General features: G+C 36.1%; 1 protein-coding gene across 1 annotated transcript in view; it reads right to left on the reverse strand.

The window, feature by feature from the left end:
* Dpyd (dihydropyrimidine dehydrogenase) overlaps nucleotides 1-18,549 on the reverse strand; it is a 900,155-nt gene that overhangs the window by 226,916 nt on the left and 654,690 nt on the right. The window contains exons 17-18 of the mRNA XM_052179342.1: nucleotides 15,979-16,099; nucleotides 13,997-14,116 (exon numbers count right to left, since the gene is read on the reverse strand). Of these exons, the coding sequence (XP_052035302.1) occupies nucleotides 13,997-14,116; nucleotides 15,979-16,099 (241 nt within the window). The remainder of the gene's footprint in view (nucleotides 1-13,996; nucleotides 14,117-15,978; nucleotides 16,100-18,549) is intronic.

Here is an 18,549-nt window from a genome sequence, read left to right on the forward strand (position 1 = left end):
TCTCCACATGGATGTCCCCACCCCTCACCCCATCTGAACATAGGCCCTCTAAACTCCCTAGGGCCTCCAGTCTCTTGAGAGTTAGGTGCATCATCTCTGATTGAACACAGACCCAGGAGTCCTCTGCTGTATGTGTATTGGGGGCCTCACATCAGCTGGTGTTTGCAGCAGTTATTAGTTGGTTTTTGTTAAACTAATATGAGGGCAAATTTTTATCAGTATTCATGGGTTGCCTTTTATGACTATTTTTGGCATTGATACTCAATTTTGAATAACAATATTCAAAAATTATTTAGGATCGAATGTATAATCAGTTTTTAAAAGATTAACACTTGTGCAAAGGTCTTCTGATTTTTGAATTGATTAATTTAATCCATCCACTTTCTTATTTCAGCTTGAGAATCACCTGGAGGGCTTGTTAAAAACAGACTGCTGGTCCCACAGCCCAGAGTTTCTGATTCAGTTTTTCTGGAGTTGGCCTTGAAATTCTGTACTCCTAATAAGTTCCCAGGTGGTGCTAGCAGATAGTCCAGAAACCATAATTTGAAAATCATTGCTACAATTCATCACTTGGCTGTTTAGTGTGTGTATGTATGTCACACACACACACACACACACATACACACACACACACACACATGCGCACACGCACACACACAAACACACATACACATGAAAGCATATACACACAGCCTTCAGTAATGTTTTAAAGAAGAGTATGGTGTATTTTCTGAGACATTGTATATCTGAGAATTTTCTTCCTGCCACACAATAAGGCTTTGGATATCTTCTCTTATAACATCTGCAGCTCTCTACTTTCTTCTGTTATTTCATTCTATGACACTCTGTCTATGGGTATAGTCCCGGATCACCTATCTTCTAATGGAAAGCATTTTCAGGATTGTAATGAGGTAGGATCCTCTTTGTATGGATTTTTTCCTGAATAATAAGTGACTTCTTTCTACCTATAGGATTGCTGAGTTACTATTGCTGTTACTGTAAAAAAATAAGTTAAAATTTTCATCTATGCTTTTATTTTTGAACTGATATTTAATTCAGTGTTTCACGAATTAAAATGTGGAAAGAGCTTAGAAAAGAAGCAGGTACGTGGAAGTTCTCAGAAGACGGCCACCATAGTGTATGAATGATCAACAGATATATGATATTGTTGTCTTTACATTACTTTATTGTTCTACTTTCTCTCTCATGAATCCACATTCCTTTGTCAACCACCTTCTTTTGCTGATTTTAATTTTTCTCTTGTCCTTCTTTTCTTCCAGAGGTGTCTATGTCTTTATTTCACAACATAGCTCCTATACCATCACACACCAATGTGGACTCTGCTTCTATCTTGGAAATTTGCTCCCTTGGTTGAATTACCATATTTCCCCATTTATTTTGCATGTTGCCATCTTTGCCTGTTGGCAATAGTCCTTATTTGATTTTTCTCTTCTCAGGCAAAATTGCCTCTTCAGGAGTAGAGATAGAAACAATTTTGACGCTCACCACTCAAAAAAATTTAGAATCATTTAATAAACTTCTATAGGACTCTAAAAGATTAAGCATAAATAGTTGTAATTGCCACCCTTCCCTTGCTCTCTGATATTATATAGAGGATATATATATATATATATATATATATATATATATATATATATCTGCACCATCCCCAAGAAATAAACTCTAAAAACCCTCAGCTATATGACTCTTCTTCAAGATCTTGACTTTTGAAGATTTACTGTCCTTAAACATCAAAAACTGCTTCCAGGTAACATTTTGTTCACAGTGGTGGAGACCTTTGATCCTACTAAGTTGACAACAATTCTACTTTCCTTAAAGCAAGCATAGAAATATTGAATGCGTACATTTCTCTTGGATTAGAGACAGGAATCCTATAAAACAAGAGTTAGAGAAGAGAACACTCACATAACAATGACTCTTTCATACCTGTATTTCTAGACACAGTCTCTGAAATACTATGCTTTGATATAGTTAGTTAAGGATATTTTTATTCATGTACCTCATCATTTAAAATTTAATACCTGTAAGTGAAATTCACTAAAGAGAATTTATGGAAAATTCACAACCAGTTTAACAAGTAGGCTAAAGTGAAGCCAATATGTTGTCATTCTTTAGAACAAATATCTGCGACTAGGTATTTCTGTCAAACTTTTGAGGAGTTTCCTTAATGTTCTACTCAACCAAAATGTAAATTGCAATGTGTAGATTACTGGTATTACAACAATCATTAATTAAACTTAATGAACTGGAGAAAATAATTTTATTTTATCTTATCTTGTAAGAGAAACATCTCAAATTGTATTATGTAATATCATATGAAGATAGTATGCCTCATATTATATTTCCTTGATGTTTTTTTCCAAAGAGAGGACTGAACAACACGGCACAGTGACCAGTCTTCTCTAATATACTTGAAGACATAGGTGACTGTCATCACTCTATGGACTCTGGCAATGTCCACTAAAAACATATGTATAAAGGGAAAACTAATACTCTTTGGGAATGATTTGGAACAACACACAAGACAGACTTGCACATATGCATTATATGTGTGTGCACACACATAAATCCACAAGAATTACTCTATCCTTATAACTCAAATACAATTTGGGGAGCTCAAGAGTTAAGGCTAAAGCACTGGTCAAACTATTCTAAGTGTTTTTTCATCCAATTCATTTATATTTACATTTTATACTAAAATCTATAATTTCCCTTTAATGTGAGAAAAGTAAAAGATCAAGTGTTTGAACTAAGGAATAAAAATCTAACATAGTAATAATCTGATCCATTAAGCCTTTGACATCTGCCTTGAAATCTTCCTTTGTGTTATTTCTCAGCATATTAATATGAGAGGTGTGTGAAGGACAGAGGTTAATAGGAATGCTGAGGGTTTTACTAGATCAATTATGGTATATTTGTAATATCCATCATCTGATACTTTTTAAACAGTTATTAATCTTAGTACCTTTTTTATAGACTATTTTCTATAATTTTGCTAACAAGACAAGAAGCCACTCCTCAATGTTTTCACCCTATATGTTAAGAGCCTCACGGGTGCATACTAGAATAAATTAATCTAGAAGAGTGTTCTCAGCCTGTGGGTTACAATCCTTTTGGGGTCAAACAACCCCTTCACTCAGGTGGTCTAATACCCCTGGAAAACCCAGATATTTACTTTATGATTCATAACAACAGCACACTACTGTTACAAAGTAGTAATTAAAACAATTTTATTTTATTAAAGGTTCATAGCATTAGTAATGTTGAGAACCAATGATCTAGAAAAAGCATCAGAGACAAGACAAGTGTGGAGCAGCCATGGCCGCAGCTTGCAAAAGGCACATAATTTGTTGTGACATTTTCCTGCATTTATGTACAACTAATATATGCTAATATAAAGACTGTCATAATTCATACACATTGGCCATCAACAATGTGCTAAGTCAGAGTGTCTCCAGAACATTACATGAACTCTGCTTTTAATCCACACACTTATTCCTAAATTGATTAATTAATAGTAATTAAAATGTCTCATGATTTATCATACTAGATGTGTGCTAAAAGCCTCACCGTGTTTACTGATTCATTTTCTGTCTTCATTTGGTACAGGGAGTGAAGAGTAGTGGAGGTCCCTTCTTTTCCTTTTTGAGTATTTAACACTTTGGAAAGGGCTTTTCAGTTTTAACATGACCCCTCATCTCACCATCTTCAAAATGTCTTTTTCTTTCTCTCCACCTGACGAAATGGAAGTGTATATGAACTGCTTCCTACTGCTTTTTGCAAGCTCAGTTGAAATTATAAAGGAGAGGCTGCTGCTGTTGGTGAGAAAGATGGATCTGTGGGAAAAGACAGCAAGACAGCCCCGGGAACGTGGAGATTTGTAACTGACTGAGGATTGCGGGAAGGAAATGAAGAATGACATGCAAAGTTTGTCTCAACAGCATGGTTGGAGCAAGCACTCCATAGTTCATTCAAGTCAGTAAAAAATAAAGTTATTTATTGCTGTATTGATGAATGTTTCATTTCACGAAAACCTCACATACTTATACTTCAAGAAAAATGACTGGATGCTGCCTCCATCTTTGCTTCTTGGGATGAACTGTCTGGATTGTCACTCTTTCATTCAGTTGACTCAGTTTTCCCATAGATGAAATAATATAGGAATCAAGGGTTTAGAAGGCTATAGTAATAACTTTTTAAACCCAGATTGAAAATATTTATTTCCAAATGGCACCAGTAGCCTATCATAATTCAATGGGTACACCATATTTAAATCACAAGGTAACCATAGAAGATGTCAGAAGACATTGACTAAAAAAGATAATCTGTCTGCTTCTCTTTGGAGACAGACCTAAGTTTGAACTTAGTTTATGACAACTTTTGTTTACATAGACTCTGTTGAGTTGCTTAATTAACTATCTGGAGTTTTTGGTATACAAAATGGACCTAGTGCTATTAACCTCATAGGGTCATTTCAGTATTATGACATGTAAATTATTCAATAATGTACTATACAAATAAAAATCACATTAAACACCTTGATGTTTCTCTACGGGTGGTACTCTGATTACGTAGTTGGTCTTAGTGCTGAGCACTTTTCTAATAACAGATATCTGCCAATAAAAATTTGTAAACATTACCAACAGCATGGAGTGACATGTATCATGAGATTTATAAATCCTGAAAGGATTTTTTTCCTGAAAGTTCAAGACATGTTACTTTAAAAGACACATTAATTTATATAGAAGGGCTTGGTTATCATAAAGTTGAATACAAATAAAACTAATAAGCTGCTATTATTGTTCTTATAATAATATCATTGTTACTCTCTCAGAGAACGATACGCACATATACAAATCCCACAAATAAACCAAGTCTAAAGAAATGATTATCTATGTAATTGGAAATGGCACGGTCATTTGAAATTTCAAGGCCCACCTATTCCCACTCTAGTGACCAACCTCCAACAAGGTCACAGCTCCTAATTCTTCTCAAACAATTCCACCAAGAAGATATAAGTGAGATTTGGGGGTCATTTTATTCAAACCACTACACTCGGTCAAGTTTAACTATTGAAACCTTTAACCAGGTAGAGATAAGCTGACGTAACTATATCCTTTCAGGTCCTCTATACTGAGTTTACTCTTTCCATAACTTCTGCATCATCTTGGTAGTCTCCATGTGGAGTAACACATATCATCTGTCTATTGTCAAGTGTTTTCTATGCCCTATCCTTCATGACTTACTGACATATTGGAATTCACATGGTACTGAATCACCAGAGCCAAACATCAGGGTATATGTATAAAAGAAGACTGTAAATACAAGCATACTATGCACTTGATTCTGTGGGACTCTCTGTGCACACTGTAACTATGCTAAAGGACAGAAGGCTTCATGTTGGAGCTTAGCTCCACTGATGGTTGCGTCTCTTCTTATAAAGGGATGGCATCCTTTGCACAGGAATGACAGAAGATAACTACACTGAGAGCAATGATCAGCAACTGTAACACTCTTTTCTACATTTTTAAGGGATTGAGAAAATACACAATTTTACTGCACTACTTAGTTATTATTCGGTTTATTAGTGTCTCCACAAAAAAAAGAAAACATTGTATTTCACCGATCTGAGTTTATTTTTACTCTTGTGTGCCTCTCACACATGCTTGCTTTTCAAAGGACTACTGATATTCATAAATAATCTTCGCAGGCACACAGACTGGATTCTCTTTGCATAAGCAAGTGCTGACTTTTCACATGTAGCATTTAATGGTGTAGCATAAGCCTTTCTCTTCTGAGACTCCCAACTCTGTGTTCTATTGTTTTTGAAGATTTAGTTCTGATTCTATTCATGATTATTTGCTTCAGATACGTGACCATGGGCAAAGACTATTTATTTATCAAATATCATAATTCTCTAACTTAGAGTATAGCTTTTACATTTATTTTGGAAATAAAAAGACCTTCAAACTAATGTGCTTAATAACACTAGTTTGTCTCCTTCTACTCTTCCAAAATGCTCTCCCAATGCAGCAGCAAGGACATCACACTCCCAGTCTCTCCCCAACTCCTCATACAAAAGGACCAAAGCCTTAGGTAGGGTGGCCACTAATGGTATTTTTAAAAAGCTTTCTGGGCTCCCATATATGCTCAAGTCCATTTTCTGCACTCTTGGGTCACCTGGTGAATACCCATAAGCATACCGTGACTGCACTTACATAATAAAAGAATATTTCCCTTTATTAATATCAAGTGAATTCTTTATATACAAAAATCAGCAATATAAATCTTAAATCCAAAGAACTAAAGATTAATCTATTATTTTCTTTTATCCTTAGACATTTGCTTTCAGTAGGTTTAAAGATTCTCAAATGAAGAGAGGCAAGAGTGTTTTGATAGTTGTGAAAAAATAAATGTGCCTGCTTAGAGGAGTAGTAGGACTAGGGAGTCCATCAGTCTCCAATGCCCAGGGATTTTTAAACGAAGCATGGGAAAAGATGGTAAGGAATCTTATTCAAGTCATGCCTTCCTTTTTCTAACTTCCCTTTTCACTATTTGGTCTTCTTCTTCCTCGTTTCCTTGGGGAACAGAGTGATTGATAGCCTAATCCAATGACTGTATTACAGTTGCCTCGGCCAGGACTCTTTTCCTTATCATTAGCAGTTAGCCTATGGTTAAATTCACAGCTCACTGCTTGGGACTGCCCCTGAGATTTCAGGGTCTGGCCTTTAGAAAATATTTAACATAAAACTGAAATCTTGACACACTGAGAACTCAGTTCTCTGCAAGGATTCATTAATTAATCCAATGTACTGTACGGTGTTCTGTATGAGGCTGTGACATGGTGAACCATTTCGGAGGCTTACAGAGATGTGTAGCTCTAAATTAAACAGCCGCTGACGTGTACCTACACTGATATTTTAGTGCAGTAGATATGCATGAATCTCTGAATATTTAAATTCAAGCTCTGACATTGACACAATACTCTCTAGCTTCACTTTCATAATAGAACCTTTTTTTGATTAATTTCAGGCTTGACATATTCTTTATGATAAAACATACACATGCAAGGGAAGAAATTTAATAATGCATTACCATTGCTGCAAAGTTAAGTTTTCATAATATGCTCATCAGGCTCTTTTAGTTTACAAACTCAATCAAATATTACAGGAATCGATGCAAATATTAATTTATTTTCCTAATTGTCCACACACAGGCACACACACACACACACACACACACAAATTATCAGAGGATATGTGGTTTTGTTGACTCTTACATACTGTTTCATTGTTCATCTGCAGGACAATGGCTATTTTAAAATACCAAAGGAGAGGCTATAGACCTTGATCTATGCTGTAAGCCTTCACCCTTGCCCTGGTCTGTCGATGAGCTGGGAGCATCTAAGGATATGGCAGCTGAGTCCCAGAAGAAAAATTATGCATCTCATAACTGCTCCTCGGCTGGAATGTCAAGCCAAGGCAAGGCTGTGCCTCAAACTCAACACTTGACATTTTCCCTCTCTCTGCTTTGTTGCCATGACGCAAACATGAACAGTGAGGATTTGTGTAGGACAGGTAGCAGGCACTCTCACTGTCAAAAAATCTATTATTAGGGTTCTGATCTCCTGCACAGAGCGGTGGCAGCTAAACAGTGAGGCATGTGAGCTCCAGCAATGGAAGTACAATGAAAGGGGGACTCCTGTCAGTCAGAAGATGAGTATTTTCAAGTAAGCATTATTCAAACGAGCAGATCTCTAGTGGTGATTTTCTCTGGACCAAAGTGATTTTTATAATGAATATTGTAATTCAGCACCTTTATTTGATATGCCTATTTTGGACTGTTCTGCAAATACACCTCATATATGTTTACCTAAAACGGTCTTTGTAATTTGACATGTTAAACTTTCCATAATCTAAGAAAGTTTTACACAAGGAAATAACAGAACTTAATTCTTATATTTGCTTTAGTATATACATGAAACGGGAGTAAGGGTAAAGTTGAAAATGCAATGGAATGCTCTCTTTTAAATGATTCCTAGTTGCATGATTTATCAGCACATTGTTTCTTAAATTTTACCATTGCCTATTAAATTATTTTAAACATTTCAGTGTTAAAATTTTAGCACTTATTGATAAAGACAGCTACAATAGATAGTTTAAATTCTATGACAGATAGTAGGCATGTTTCTCTAAGGCTTTTATGCATCGATAATCATGTGATTGATACATTTAAAAAAAGCCAACCCTTTAATGATTACTTCCTAATGAAAAATACCAACACTGTATTTTATGAGGTAATTGTGCTATGTAATATAAGATCTTAAAGTGATCTGCCAAAATCAGTAGTATCTTGCATGTTTGAAAATAGTTACTTAAAGAAAAGTGTAATGAAAACTTTTGAGTTTCCAATCTTTTGTATGTTTTACCGTCTTTCCAGATTTACACAAATAGGTACCAGCAGGCCATCATAATAAGCTTAAGTTTGTGATGAAATTGGGTCACATTGGATTTGTATTTATGAAGTGTCCAGTGACAGCGTTGGTTCTGCTAAGTTATGTCAACCCAATATTTTGGCCTCAGTAACTATTTTTAAAACCAGTGTAAGTTTTATATTCAACATGAAGTTAATATTCAATGTCTTGGACTGGTGAGATGGTCAGAGTAGGGAAAGGTATGGGTGCTGGATTGCAATCTCTGAGATCTGTATGGTGAAAGAGAACTGACTTCTTCAAGTTGTTCTCTAATCTTCATACATCTAGCACCTGGTGTGGTAATATATGAATTAGCTGTGTGATATAGAAACATTTCTGCTTATAGAAATAAGAACATTACTTGATAACAACTTAAGAGTATTTTCTATTCTGTCTAGAGAAATTTAGAGAATAAATAGTGTTTACAATCAATTATTTATTTTTACACTTATTTATTTATGGTGCATATAGGGGCAGAACTTGAATCCTACTACATACATGTGTGGGATCTCCATTCTACCATGTGGTTTCTGGACAAATGCCTTTTTCTCTATGAGCCTTCTCATTCACTTATGTCAATGATTTAAACAGAAACACTTATAAGTCATGGAGCTTAGTTATCCTAGTTTTGAGAGAAAATATTTCCTATGCATATTAAACATGACCTCTTCTGATTTCATTCTCACTGTTTAATCACCTATCCTACAGTCCAGCCTTTAATATTAACTAATACCCCTCCTACAAGCATGAGTATTGTTGAGTGCTTCTTTCATGATTGACTTTCTGTTTATTAAGTCATCCCTTTATGAGTTTAGATCATGTCCTTGAGCCCCATCTATGTTCTGATTCCACTCATCTACAGATAGGTTTGGAAAACATGACGGTTTTAAAATAGCAAAGCTAAGAACAGGTTCCCAGAATGGAGTACAAAATTCCTTTCCTAATATATTTTAAATGGCAACAAGAAGAGATTATCTAAATTACAGGCCTCCTGACTTCCTTTAATTAAGATATGTACCTTTGTCTGAACATTATAACGTCAAAGGAATTTGAGATGAGCCACAATAAAAACATTTCATAACATGATGTATATAGATTTATCATACACGTAAATTTAAGAAAGAAATACACCAAATAACACTTATCATAGCACTACTCAAAAATTGCATAATTTGCCCCATATTTTTTTAAACTGTCAATTGCAAGGGTCAGAGAAATTAAGAGCACATATTGCCTTTGCAGAGGACCCAGGTTCAGTTCTCAGCACCCATGTCTGGAGGTTCAGAAATGCCTGCAATTCCAACTTCAAGGATCTTCGATCTTGAAAAGTTCTATAGCTACTACACTCAAGTACACAGCCTCATGCACCCACACATAATCAAAAATCAAATGTTAAACTATGTTGATTACCATCAGTAAACTTAATTCTATAGCTCATACATGATTTTAAAACAATATTTGAAAAACAGTGCTTTAAAACCCAGAATAGTTAGGTGAGAAACAACTCAATTTGATTGACATTCCTTAGCTGAGTCTATCTTCCCAATGGGCATTACTGCCCTTTGTTCCTTAAATGGAACATACTATAGCCCCTAATCCCAGGACTCAGGGATCACTGAAGAAAGGGTTTAAGAGCCAGAGGCAGTAGTTAACAATTATAAGGAAACAGGGTCTTCTTGACATAGAAAGGCAGCTGCAAACATGCATTTGCAATGGTTACAAAAGCATGCTGGAAATATATGCAAGCCTCAGGCAGATCAAATTCCAGCACAAAGAGGCTGCATGGCAAGAAACCTTACCCCTGGCCCAGGAGCTATGGGCAATTATAAGTTGCTGGGGTAGTGAGAGAGAGAGAGAGAGAGAGAGAGAGAGAGAGAGAGATTTCCTCTAAGAGTAGAGACCCTGGTAAGTAGACCATGATCTAGTGGAAGACTGTACTTTGAAGAATTTTTAATCTAGAAAGAATAAATGTAGATAACGTTTTTAAAAAAAAAAAAACAAAATGTTGGGTGGATTGTTGGGGGTGGGAATAAATATGATTAAAACACATTGTACAAAATTCTCAAAATAATAATTAAAAAATTAGACTACTTTACTATGACCGAGAAAGATAGGTGACTACACCTATGTTGCTCTTCTAGAGGACTTGAGTGGTTCCTAGCACCCATATCTGGAAGCTCCCAACCATGGTAAATCCACTTCCAGGGATCAAATGACCTTTTGTAATCTCTTCAGGCACCTGCACTCCCTTGAATAAATCCACACTTAGCTATACATCCACATAATAAATAAATAAAGCATTAAAAAAATTAAAGAAGAAATTTGAATTATACCAGCTAGATTTTTTTAAAATAATATTTTTAGCAATACATAACTTCTATTTCCAATTCCAGAAATATTTGGAACAAAATATAGAGCTTGAATAAGGAACTGGATAATATATAGAAAGCCCCCTTCTCTGGCCATATAGGTGTGTGCTGCTAGGTGGTCACTTCAAACTATTTTTCAGCCTTTCTTGGTAAACCTTCAAGTCAAATGTTGCAAAAATTGACACTTTGGTGTTCTGAGAAAACCTCCAGAAAGATACAAGCCACGTGTGGCGCCATTGTTCTTTTCTTTTTTTATTATTCGATATACTTTTATTTACATTTCAAATGATTTCCCCTTTTCTGGCTCCCCACTCCCCGAAAGTTACATAAGCCCCCTTCCCTCCCCCTGTTCTCCCATCCACCCCTTCCCACTTCACTGTTCTGGTTTTGCCCTATACTGCTACATTGAGTCTTTCCAGAACCAGGGGCCACTCCCCTGTCCTTCTTGTACCTCATTTGATGTGTGGATTATGTTTTGGGTATTCCAACTTTCTAGGCTAATATCCACTTATTAGTGAGTGCATACCATGATTGATCTTTTGAGACTGGGTCACCTCACTTAGTTTGATGATCTCCAGCTCCATTCATTTGTCTAAGAATTTCATGAATTCATTGTTTCTAATGGCTGAATAGTACTCCATTGTATATATATACCACATTTTTTGTATCCATTCTTCTATTGAGGGATACCAGAGTTCTTTCCAGTTTCTGGCTATTATAAATAGGGCTGCTATGAACATAGTGAAGCGCGTATCCTTATTACATGCTGGGGAATCCTCTGGGCATATGCCCAGGAGTGGTATAGCAGGATCCTCTGGAAGTGACATGCCCCGTTTTCTGAGGAACTGCCAGACTGATTTCCAGAGTGGTTGTACTAATTTGCAACCCCACCAGCAGTGGAGGAGTGTTCCTCTTTCTCCACATCCTGGCCAACGCCTGGTGTCTCCTGAGTTTTTAATCTTAGCCATTCTGACTGGTATAAGGTGAAATCTCAGGGTTGTTTTGCTTTGCATTTCCCTAATGACTAATGAAGTTGAGCATTTTTAAGATGCTTCTCTGCCATCCAAAGTTCTTCAGGTGAAAATTCTTTGTTGAGCTCTGTACCCCATTTTTTAAGTAGGGTTATTTGCTTCTCTGGGTCTAACTTCTTGAGTTCTTTATATATATTGGATATTAGCCCTCTGTCTGATGTAGGGTTGGTGAAGATCTTTTCCCAATTTGTCGGATGCCAATTTGTCCCTTTGATAGTGTCCTTTGCCTTACAGAAACCTTGTAATTTTATGAGGTCCCATTTGTCAATTCTTGATCTTAGAGCATATGCTATTGGTGTTAATCTTATAAAAATATCCAGCATATTTGGTTTTGTTTTCTACATTCTGCTTTGAATTCTTGACAACTATATCGAACAGAGCAACGAAAGAACTTAGCTCGAACTTGAAAGCAGTTTTACAAGGCTAGGGTTTGTATGATGCGCACTGAAGATACGTTGTTATAGCACTTTCTTCTGCCATAGAACATTTTATCATTACCAGTTTAAGCTGCCTTTCTCGTCCTATTTCTTTTAAACTCTAGCAAGCATTTCTTTAACAGAGAAAGACTGTATTCGTTTTGTCCATATGGAAAATGGCTATTTTCAAAACAGATTGGGTAGTATGGAAGAATTTAATATAGAATCTATTAGATATGAGGGACAGCCCCTTTAAAAATGTGAGGGACATTTTGTTTAAAATGAGAGTTCCAAGCACAGCTTAGCTGAGCTTATAGCCCAAGTGAATATTTATATACGTATTTATAAATCTCAGAAATGGAGTTTCCTGAAAATGCTAACAGGCCCTGAGGTACAGCTTGTGTTCAGTGTATGTATGCTTAAAGACTGAAACATGAAAGACTCTTTCTAATGTGGTAATTTCATAGTTTTATTAGACTGAGTTATAGCAGGGGAAAGTATTCAGAAATTGCAGCTTAAATGAGAAAACGTGAATGGTGTTACTTATATAAAATACTACCTCAATAGTTCTTTTATTAATTTTTAATGCCCAGCACCCTCTGTGACCTCCTTTATTCTCTTGCTGTCAACATGACAGGCTGGAAGAAAAATTGAAATGAGCTGACAGAAAATGTGGCATACGTTAAAGCCCAACTCTAGAGTCTCTTGACTCTTTACAGGGCCCCTGCTAACACAGCCTGTGCTGTTCCACATTACAGTAATACTGTTTGATAATACAGGGGCGAAGCAGGAGCTGTTTGTCCGTCCTCCTCCCTCAGATATGGTGACTCAAGCACTCAACTAAAAGCATAATATATCCCATGTCCTTGTAATTTTACTTTGGCTCACGGATATTCACTACCCTTGCATACCCTTCTTTCAGCATAGGAAAGGCTTTGGTTGCCAATCCTGCCACTTCTGAAAGTGTCTTTTGCTATGATTCAGCAATGCCTTTCTTGAACAGTGGGACACCATTATTTTATCTATATTTACCAATTTCTCGATCACCAAGGAAACTAATCCCTATATCAGTACAGTCAAGAACCTTGCAGCATTGTCTCTGCAAGGCCGAGTTCATGTTGTCACAGCAACCGAGTGTGGAGGGCAGCAAGACCAGAAGGGACCTTGGAAGTAAAGTTCTCTCTCTTATTTTTTCAAATTCAAGTGGAAGAGGATGAGAAAAAAATATATGCAGAAGTGTGAGATCAGTCCACTCTCTCATCAGCTGAAGCTAAACACTGTGCTTTAATGGTTTTTTCTGAGTTGTTTTAAATATAACAGATGATATTAAGAGTCCAGGAAGGATAGAAACTGATTTAAGATTATCAAAAGGAACTTTTTTCTCTCAAAAGCCTGTGGTGCCAGCTTTTAATAATAAGGAGCAATGTAGCCATGTTATCAAGAAACTCTGAGGAAAGCAGGAGGAGGGAGGAAGCCTGGTCCTTCTCTGGTACTCACCCCTCTCATCCAGTAGTGACTAGAGCCTCGTAGCTAATTTGTCCTACCATATCAGTTAGGAATAGTTATCAGTTATGAGTCATGTGAGAATCTAAGATCATAAAACATGTGACACTCTTTAGTGAGTCTAATGTCTTGACGTCTAGCTATGTCCAAGGAAGAAGAATGTGAAGAAAAAGTCAAACCCACCTGATACCCCTCCATACGTAGTCCTCTTTCCAAGGCCCACAGCAGGCCAGGGTGTACCATCAGCTTTTAGTCCCATCAAGCCTGAGACTGTGTTGGTGGCTGTAACGCCATCTGCACCACCTATGAAAAACATGAATACTGTCTTTAGATCTTGGAAAAAGGATGGTTGAAACCCATTCAGGCCCATGAAAGCCTGACTTTCTTACCCTCCAGCGTCTGCATTCGTCTCACTGTTCCAGTTAGGCTTAAATGTTAGATTTCTTTTCAAAGTTTTAATTACCATGGTTTCAGTCTCTTAATCATTAGATGGGTGTTTCAATGAAAAGGTTTTTCCAGCCAGTGTGAATTTCTGGGTGATTTGCAGTATCTTTGCAAGTCAAGGTACCATTACCGTGGAATGAAGGTAAGTCCAATTGGTGAAGTTTTCTACTGAATTTGTGATGACTGATTCAACAGATGTTTATTGTGAAGGTGTGTAAGACATTGATTAGGCTTCGTTTTAAGAAATGCAGGGGTCACATAAATAATTTCATTGTGAACATGGCTGTAAGTTGTCAACTTTATAGCATCTTGAAAATGCTCAACTTCATTAGTCATTAGGGAAATGCAAATCAAAACAACCCTGAGATTTCACCTTATACCAGTCAGAATGGCTAAGATTAAAAACTCAGGAGACACCAGGCGTTGGCCAGGATGTGGAAAAAGAGGAACACTCCTCCACTGCTGGTGGGGTTGTAAATTGGTACAACCACTCTGGAAATCAGTCTGGCAGTTCCTCAGAAAACTGTGCACTTCACTTCCAGAGGATCCTGCTATACCACTCCTGGGCATATACCCAGAGGATTCCCCAGCATGTAATAAGGATACGTGCTCCACTATGTTCATAGCAGCCCTATTTATAATTGCCAGAAGCTGGAAAGAACCCAGGTATACCTCAATGGAAGAATGGATGAAAAAAATGTGGTATATCTACACAATGGAGTACTGTTAGAAACAATGAATTCATGAAATTTTTAGTCAAATTGATGGAGCTGGAGAACATCATACTAAGTGAGGTGACCCAGTCTCAAAAGATCACTTATCACTAATAAGTGGATATTAGCCTAGAAAATTGGAATACGCAAAACATAATCCACACATCAAATGAGGTACAAGAAGAATGAGGGAGTGGCCCCTCGTTCTGGAAAGACTCGGTGTAGCAGTATAGGGCAAAACCAGAACAGGGAAGTGGGAAGGGGTGGATGGGAGAACAGGGGGAGGGAAGGGGGCTTATGTGACTTTCGGTGAGTGGGGGTCCAGAAAAGGGGAAATCATTAGAAATTAAATAAAAAATATAAAAAATAAAAGTGAACCATAAATAAGTATATTAAAAAAAACCCTAAGTTATTGTAAACTTAACACAAATGTTGTACTACCTAAAAGTAAATAATTAATTAAATCGATATTGAAGCTTAAAAAAAAGTTTTCAACCTTATGACAAATGCAAAAACTGTTACTTATTTGGTACATGCTGAAATCCTTAACTTTTGAGGTCTCTGCTGGGACTGTAGATTAGTTTCATATTTCATGTGTGTTAAGATGTATAAAATATGATTCTGTATTTATTTCAAAACTAGGTATATGTCTTATACATTTATGAAATCAAGTAATACAATTTTTATTTTTTTTAAGATTTATTTATTTATCATATGTAAGTATACTGTAGCTGTCTTCAGACATACCAGAAGAGGGTATCAGATCTCATTACAGATGGTTGCTAGCCACCCTGTGGTTGCTGGGATTTGAACTCAGGACCTTCGGAAGAGCAGTCAGTGCTCTTAACCGCTGAGCCATCTCTCCAGCCCTCTGATATCTCTCATATCTTAAAATATGAAGATCAATATGGGCATGCATATATATATAGTGGAAAGGATCTGCTTCCACATGGCTATACTACTGGGGCAGCATTGCTAACTGGGAACTGATAACATTCTAGCTCTTACCTTCCTTCGCCGCTCTTGCAATGCTTACAATATCAGTGACATTTGGGGTCAACTTGGCAAAAAATGGAACCCGAACAGCTTGTCGAACCCAGCGACAGATGTTCCTCACCAGTTCTGGATCCTGTTCAAATAGGTCAGTTAAAAATAGAACCTAATTAACAAATTGTGATCAAAATGCGTCTCGAAACAATATCAAAGCTGGGCATGTGCAAGACAAGTACAGTTGACCAGAAACTGCCCAATACACTTCTCAGATTTCCTTCTCAAAGCTTCATTCACTACATGGTAGTCCAAATGCATTCTGGAAAGGTTAAATTTCTCAATCGAGTCTTTGGAAAATAAAATTATGAAGAAGCAAATGGGGGAAAATTGTATCATTTTCAGTTAAATAGTATCAGGAACACAATATAAATGTATGGTTGTAAGTTTAGGAAACATGATAGAATTTTTAGTATCTTCCTTGGTGGGAAGCCTAAAAAAAATATTTGAACTGGTGAATGGTAACCAGTGTGAAGTCTATTATTTTCACTAGAGAAGACTATCTCTTGTTGAAGTGTATTCAAAAGCATCTCTGTGACTTAATCATCCACTTGAATGCAATTTATACATATGCTAAAATGGATTATCAGCCCTGGTTTGCACATCAGCTCCTCAATGACATTAGCTTGCTTTTCTAAGTGTTACCAAGATAAGAGGTTTTCAACACTCTTCCCGTTGAAAGAATTGAACCAAATGGCAAAAAAGAAAGAAAATATCAAAATGCTCCTTTTTAAAATCAAGAAATAGACATTTTCCTCTGCCTATTTTCTACGGTTTTTCAAGCTTTTCTTTGCTCCTGGGACAAGTATTATTTAGAAGAGAACACCCAGCCTCCCCATTGAAATAACTTTTGGTAGTAATTTCTTTGATTTCAATAGTTTTTTATTATTATTCATTATGTTGAAAGCAAAATTTATTCTGACAGGCACTGATAATGTGCTTAGATAAATTTCCTTAAAACATGCAACAGTAATTCATTATTGAACTTGGTAATATTATCTTAGCAAGTTAAATTTTTTTTTTTAGATACAAAAGAAACCAGAAAATACAGACACATTTAAACTCTAAAGTAGTTAGCAAGTATCTCACTTGTAATTAATGTTTTTGTGTGTTTTTATAAAAAGTTGCTTTTGGGATTTTAACCTTTTGAATTTGTATAAATGAAATTTTTAATGTTATAACCTTTAAAGGAGCCTTTTTCTTGGTTTTAGCATGCTTTCATTTGTCATTCCACATGGCTCTAAAAGTATGTCTACATATGCTGAGATATATCAGCAAGGTCATTTCTGTTGATTGTTATTTCAGTTGAACCAAACTCAACACTTTCAACAAGAATCTTCGGCATAGCTTGTTCACTTTTCAGAACAGTAATTTCTTCATTAAGCATAAATATTAAAAAGCACTATATGGAATGCTCTGCGGGGCACACTATGCATTATGAATAGTAAAATTGGGAGACTTAGCTGTACAAATTCTAACTCATGAAAATGGAGATCTGCCCTGGCCCATGCAATGTTCATGAAATATTTATGGCCACTGCATCGGTATTGTGATGGCGGTTGCATCCCTGCGACTTTCATTTCTAAGTTATGAATTTCCATGGGACTTAGCCTAGAAATGACAGTAACTCTACATGGTATGAATTGCATGTATTCTGTGACAGTACTCTTTAAGGTAGATTTTGACAATTATTTAAAGATCACTTGAATAGACTAATATACAGAAGGTAGTCTGGTATGAATTACAAAAACATATTTTAAATCTTATTTGGTTCTAATAGAATAAACACTAATAACCTGGTAGTGTTTCTAAGAGACTTTCAAAACTATTGACTACCATGTATTTATTATTTACTCTCAATATTTGCCAGAGATTTTTTTTTCAGTTTGGTTTCTACAGGTAGACTCCTTTAAGGAAGAGTTTAGTACTCATTACTTAGAAATTTGGAATTTGTTCAAGTTTGTTTAGTTTCCTAAAAATATACAGTTCTCTTATAGGTGTGACTGCATTGAATCATCTTTCTGTATTTTAAGATAGCATAATTTGATCTTCTTAATGTTCTGTGATGTTAATGTATATATTTCCATACACTTGTCTTTTAATTTTTAACTCTACCCAAGCCAGCTAGCAGTAATCATCATAGCTAAAATCTGAATTAAATTCTTGAGAAATTTTAAGACATTTCTGTCCAACATTATTGTGCAAATATTCTAATACAAAAGAGCAAAAATCCCAAGATTAATAACATCATCAAATGTTATCTATTTTGTGGACTTAAGTAACTGGTCATACTTTGCTTATTTCTTTACACTTTTGATATGAAATTTTACCTGAAGAACTTCGGATGGCTGAGAAGCATCCTAAAAAATGTTCAACATCATTAGTCATTAGGGAAATGTAAATCAAAACAACCCTGAAATTTCACACCAATCAGAAGGGCCAAGATCAAAAACTCAGGAGAAAACAGGTGATGGCGAGGATGTGGAGAAAGGAACACTCCTCCACTGCTGGTGGGGTTGCAAATTATTACAA

Source organism: Apodemus sylvaticus, chromosome 4 (genome assembly GCF_947179515.1).
Source record: "Apodemus sylvaticus chromosome 4, mApoSyl1.1, whole genome shotgun sequence".
Classification (NCBI taxonomy): Eukaryota; Metazoa; Chordata; class Mammalia; order Rodentia; family Muridae; genus Apodemus; species Apodemus sylvaticus.